The 6,247-nt window shown below is 65.5% G+C and overlaps 1 protein-coding gene across 1 annotated transcript in view; it reads right to left on the bottom strand.

The window, feature by feature from the left end:
- The window catches only part of SDK1 (sidekick cell adhesion molecule 1), a 398,446-nt gene that overhangs the window by 74,495 nt on the left and 317,704 nt on the right, over nucleotides 1–6,247 (bottom strand). Inside the window, exons 36-37 of the mRNA XM_025043174.1 lie at nucleotides 3,033–3,136; nucleotides 9–79 (exon numbers count right to left, since the gene is read on the bottom strand). Of these exons, the coding sequence (XP_024898942.1) occupies nucleotides 9–79; nucleotides 3,033–3,136 (175 nt within the window). The remainder of the gene's footprint in view (nucleotides 1–8; nucleotides 80–3,032; nucleotides 3,137–6,247) is intronic.

Here is a 6,247-nt window from a genome sequence, read left to right on the forward strand (position 1 = left end):
GCCCCTACCTGCCACTGGATCAGAACCGAGGAGGTGGTGTGCGGCGTCACCGAGACAGAACTTGGCGGCTCTCCGGGAACTGAAATTCACAAAGGAAGGAACACAGACTGGAGGGGCGCTCGGTGCTGCTGGGGCCGGCCCCCCACGGCGTGGGGGCCGCAAGCCGACCTCCGCTCTCTTCCCTGTGGACGCCCGGCTCCCAGCTGTGCAGCCTGTGCCAGGAGAGAAGGGGCCCGGCCCCACAGGTGGGAGCACCCACAGACGGACCCCCACCGACACGCACAGAGCGGCCGACCTCCCTCCAGCGGATGCCAGCGGAGGCCGGGAGCCCCCGCCGAGCCTCCCCACGGTCCCCACGGTCCTCAGGGGCCCGCACACCCTCCCTGGACCAGGCGCATTGTTTGTTTCTTTTTTGAGGTACTTTGGTCAGAGCGACTTCTGAACAGGACGAACCATCAAGCCAGGCCACCGTGCTCTTGGTTTCAAACAGTAATGGGGTGGTCACGAGAGGCTGAGTGCCGGTGGCCACAGGCCTGCCACGTTCTGGGTGTCGGTGGCGGCTCTGCTCTGTTCTCTGGAGGGACAAGGTCGGCTTGACCTCTGCCTATGGCCGTGCCCCGCAGTCTACAATCTAGAACCCTCCCATCGGGCGCAGCAGGCCTTGCTGAACCCCCTTCCTCTGCGCCCCACGTCCCAGCATCGGGAATTGGCCTTTGCAGCCCCTGCCGTGATCTCCGGAGACCCCACGCACATCAAAGGCCGGAGTCACCGCTGACGGGATGACGTGGGGCGCTCGCCTCGCCCGGCCCCCGCCTTGTGCCAGGCAGACCACCCACTCGCCAGCCAGGGCCGGGTCCCTGGGCCACCCGCTCCGTGAGACTCTGGATGTGCCAGGTCCCCTCCCGGCTCCTGGGCGTGTGCGTGTCACCCCCGCCCCAGTGCCCAGTCCTGCCTCAGAGACAGCTCTCTGGTGCAGGCCCTGGGCCTCCCGCGGGTCCATCTGGAGCCCCGCATCCAGCTCCCCCGACCACTTCGATTGTGATGACGGGGGTGACTCAACGTCCTAACACCGTAATAAGAGGAGGCAGAGTTTGCCACCCAAATTATGCCATTTTGGGATATTGATTATTTTCAGCTGGTGAACATTTAAGAAACAGAAAACTCGAGACCCTTTAACGTCTCCCCACCCCCCGCTTGTCTAAAGGAATGCGGACAGAAAGGCCTGCTCGGGGCATGGAGCGCCCCTCAGCTGGGTGGCAGGCACCCAGGAACCCGCGAAGCGCTCGTCAGGCTCACTCCGTGTCTGGGCGGCCGGGCGGGAACCTGTTGGCCACATGTGTGCTCTGTCTCACCGGCCTGTGACGCGCCTACGTCCCCTCTGAAGTCCCAGCCCCCGGCCCCCCTGTTTACTCCAGAACAGCACACAAGCCTGAGCGTCAGAGTCAGCCTCGGGGCCCCGCTCCCCGGATGCTCAGGTGTAATACAGTCGGCCATTTTCTCCTAGTAACCTGTCTCACGTCAACGGGATCATTAGGCCAGCCAGAGAATTCAGAAGGGAAGAAGGAGTTATTTTTCCTCCCCCACCAGAACCAGCCACTCACTCAAATGACCCCGCCCCACACAGGGCTCCCCAAGGCCCGGAGGCTTCTAGCCTGCAGGTCTCAGCAGAGAGCTGGACTGGAGACAATGCAAATCAAACACAATGCAAATACAACGCAGATCAACTGCAAAGAGCAACTGCGAAGCTCTGGAAAGAGAGATAACAAGATAGGAGCAGAAGAGATTTGAATATCAAAGGATTGAGGGAGGCCTTGGGGAGGCCTGAAGGGGCCCTTCTGCCTGAGCCGGTGAGCGGGGAGTTGGGGGGGTCGGAAGCCTGGATGTCCTGCTCCCACAGTTTCCGCAGAGACATGGCAAAGGCAGCTGGCTGTTTGCCTTCTAGGAATTAGCGCTTCATCGCAAACGCTACCGCAGGCTTAGATGCAAGATTAAAACAGGAGCCACAAAAGATGACCCTCGTTTCTCCAGGGTCAGTCCCTCCACTCCTCCCGGCCCGTCGGGCTGCGGGCCCCCGGAGAGCACGGCCGGGCCCAGGCCCGTCCTACATCGGGGACACTGGCCTGGAGGGCTCTGCTCTGCAGTGAAATGACCTGCGTGTTGCCGAGGAGTGAGGAGGTCCCCTGAGCCCTCTGCTGGGTCCTGGAGGTCCCCTGAGCCCCCTGCTGGGTCCTCGAGGTCCCCTGAGCCCTCTGCTGCGTCCTGGAGGTCCCCTGAGCCCTCTGCTGGGTCCTGGAGGTCCCCCGAGCCCTCTGCTGGGTCCTCGAGGTCCCCTGAGCCCTCTGCTGGAGAGACTGAGCTCTCAGGCTACAGAAAGCGGGACCGAGGCCGCGAGGTGCGGGCGGGAGGTGCGGGCGGGTGTCGGGAGACAGCACTGTGGGGCAGGGTCGGGGATGACCGCACGGTGCTGCTGGCCGCTGGGTGCTCGGGTCTGCACCGGGCCGAGACAGCACAGCAGTCCCTCTCGTCCTGAGCCTGTCCGCCCGGCCGTGCTGGCTGACGCCGCCTCCCGCTCGCTCCGGGCCTGGCAGCAGCATCACTCAAAACCGTGACGGGCCTGCAGGCCCAGCTCCTCCGAGCGGGAGGCGGCGGGCAAGGCCGCCGAGCTCCTGGGGGTCTCCCTTCCATCACTAACTGCTTCCGTCGAACGGCCAGTCTGGAAAGGCCGGCGAGAAAAATGGAGAATCTCCTAAAACCCAGGGACCCCGTGACGTTAACGGCCCTGTAAGGTACTCGGTTTCTGGGGTGCTGACGGGCGTGGGGGCTCAGAAGCCGCTCTCTTCCGTTGGAAGCCCTTCAAGGCCTGGTCCCGGGCCACGGGCTGCACAGGAGGGCTCCTGCCGTCTGTCACTAACTGAATGCCACTGCCCCGTGGGTGACCCTTCCTAGCTCAAGGTGGAAGCGGGGCCTCTCTCAAGGAGCCAACGAGTCGGGGTGCAGGGGCAGCAGCTGGGAAGTGGCCCCGGCTTGCTCACCGTCCTGCAGGGTGGTTACCGCCTCTGTCTCTGCGCTGAACTCGCTGTCCCCGATGTCATTGGTGGCTTTCAGGCGCAGCTTGTAGGAGGTGAAGGGCCTCAGCCTGCAGGAAACAGAGAAGAGCTCAGTGACCACCTGGGGACCCTCCCGCCCGGCCCTGCCGTGAGCCCCGGCCTTCCTCGGCGAGAGGGGGTTCTGGGCCTGGGGTTGACTCACGCCTGGCAGTGGTGGGTAGGGCTCTAGGAGCCCTCAGAACTGTCCAGGAGAAGCCCCCCAACGCCCAGCACCGAGGCCTCATCTGCTAGGGACGGGGGGACTTCCGAGAGCGGGGGGTGGGGGCGGCGAGCACAGAACCTCCAGGCCGGGGGGGAGGTGCTGCTCAGGGCTCCTGGGGGAACCACCACGGGCAGTGAGACCTGCTCCCTGGGAAGCGGGGGTGTCCAGCCCTGGCGCTGACCCCACACGTGTGACTGTCCTTGTTCGCCGCCACGAGTGCCTCCGTGGACGTCCACGCTGACCAGGCCTGGCCTGGTGTCCCCGCCCGGTGGCCAGCAGCGCTCACCCACCCTTGTCCTTGCCCGTCACTGAGCCAGACGTGGTCCCAAGCGCTGGACGAGCATCACCCACGGACCCGGACGGCAGCTCGGTGGGGCAGCGCGTTACTGATCCCATTTCGGGTGTGAGGACACCGAGGCCTGGTCTGTCCCCTGCCTGCTGCAGGGGCTGGCACGTGGCTCGGCCGGGGTCGGAAGAGGGGTTTGTCTGCCACTTCACGTGAGACCATGATGACGTCAATTGCCCGTATGGAAACACGCACCCCCAGTGGAGATTTTAGGGGTGCTGGCACTCTGAGACACTGCGTGGCACCCCCTCTTCAGGCCCCCCACTTGCAAGCATCCCGCCATGCTGGACTGATTGGGTCTCAGGTGCCGAGAGCTGAGCCGCAGCTGAGACGAACTCGTCATGTGGACGATGCTCGCGCTGCCTCGGGTCACCTGCCCTGCACTCCACGCTCACCCTGTCCAGTTCCCGGCCGCCAGCTCCCCTTGGCCAGCTGGGGTCCTTCACGCCGCTTCAGGACGAGCGAAGAGGAAACGCGGCCCTCTCCGCCCGGCAGCAGATGTCTCACAGGGCTGCCACCCCCTCCGCCTCCCGGGCCAGAAGAACCGGCCGACTCCAGAAGAACCAGCCGACTCCGCTGCCCGCCCCGCAAGCCCAAACTGCTGTCCCCACTGCCGGCTGAAGCAACGCGCTCACTGCCTGAGAACCAACCCTCCCTCCTCACTCCAGATCCGACCTAGTGGTTTTCAAGCTGAGCCCGTGGAACCCGAGGCCGAGGGCCCTGGAGTCCGGCCCCGCCCACCCGCGCCTGGGTCGCCTCCCCCTGCTCTGCGAGCTGGCTCCGGCTGACGCTTTGTTTAGAGAATGGATTCTGCCTCTGAAGTCAGCGGTAACCATGTTCGGACACATGGACAGAAAATGTTCCCGTCCTGGTTCTCACGCTGCCTCCTGCTCACGGCCCGTCTACAGTGGTCGCCCACCGGCCAGCCCTCCAGGGCCTGCCCTGCCACCTGCTAGTCAGTGACAGCACGTCTCCTGGCCTCTCTGCACCCCGATAATTCCAAGGCCGGAGGAAGCGCCCGGGCGCGGCTTCACGCAGCTGCTTCAGAAGTCCCGCCGTCAGCAGATCTCTGCCCCCGGCTTCCGGAAGACGCGCTTTATTAGGCCCAATGGAGAAGTCGCTTCCCATCTGTCCCAGGCTCCCAGAGGCCCTTTCGCCCAGGTCTGGTGACGGCCGTGGTTCTGTCTCCTGCGACCGGCCCCTCGCCCGCGAGGCTGCGCGTCTGCCCGGCCAGCTCCCTCTCTCACCGAGAGGCAGAGCCGCGAGGCTGCCAGGGACGTCGGCTCTGAAGTCCGGCCCCAGGGGACCGGGGGCAGGCTGTGTGGCCTCAGCCTCGTCTGGGCTGACGAGAGCACCCGTGCGCGGGGCAGTCACCGGACGGAGCGCGGAGAAGCGGACCTGGCGGGAGCGAGCACGCACCGCGCCTCAGGCTGGCGCTGCCGCCACCCTCAGTCGGCTGCCTGCCACTGAGGGGGGCCTGCCTGCCACTGTCCCCTACACGCTGCTCCGTCGTCTCCCTCTGCCCGGTCTGTCGTCAGATGCTTGCGTCCCTGACGGCCGTCGGTCTTCTGCACATGGCTCAGGACTCCGGGAGCCTGGGGCCAAGTGGCCTCAGTCCCTGCTGCACCCCCAGAACAGGGCTTGGCACCCGCGAGCTGCCCGTGGGGGTCTGTGAGGGGATGGACGAGTGGGGATGGCGCCCCCTCCCGGAGCTCCCTGGGAGGGTGGACGCACGAGGCCCCGCAGCATGGCCCGTCACGCGTGTTACTTAGGGTGGTACTTAGACCACGTTTGCGCAGGTGACATCGCACGAGGTCTGGTGCCTCGCTGTCCCCGAACGTCAGGGGATTCGAGGCCCCATGCCACGCCCTGTGTTTCCCATCCGCCGCGGGTGCAGGGAGCGCCCGTCGGTGCTGGATGAACCGGCCCAGCTCGAGGTGACGGGGGCGGCGGTCCAGGCAGCAGGCCGGGCTGGTGAGCGGCCTGTGGGGGCCACGGGCTCTGCCCTCTTCCTGACGAGAACAGGCCTGGAGCCGCTCAGAGGCAGGGGAGGGGCGGCCCGCGCATCGCCCGGGAGCGGTGACGACAGTCACGGGGTCCCCGCTGCGTCTCCTGCACGCCCCACTTCTCTCTGTGGCTGAATGGACACAGGAACAAATCGCCCTGGAACGCTCTCCGACCCCACTCAATTCCCCCAGTGCCGCTCCCTGCTCAAGCCTCTGCTTTGCAGCCAGACAAGCCGGAGCCCTGATCCAGCCTGCTGCCCCTCCCCAGTGGCCCTTAGTCTCAGAGTCGCTCTCTGGTCACCTGTTTCGCCGACACCCGCACGTCAGAGGCTGGTGTGAAGGTCAACTTCACGACCCTCCCTTGTGGCTCTGACAGCTCGGCAGATGTCGGGCAGTGGATGAAAGCTGCTTTCCTCTTCCCGTCCCCTGGAGGCTGCCCCAATGCCCACGGCGCGTCCCCCAGCCCTGTCACAGCCGGTTCCCCTTGCCTGCCAACCCCCTGCCATCCAAACGCAGAAACTGGCAAGCGTGAGCCAATCTTCTGCGATGACATCCCAGATTCAGGAAAGGGACATGTTTGGGTAAC

The sequence above is a fragment of the Pteropus alecto genome, unplaced genomic scaffold (genome assembly GCF_000325575.1).
Source record: "Pteropus alecto unplaced genomic scaffold, ASM32557v1 scaffold40, whole genome shotgun sequence".
Lineage (NCBI taxonomy): Eukaryota > Metazoa > Chordata > Mammalia > Chiroptera > Pteropodidae > Pteropus > Pteropus alecto.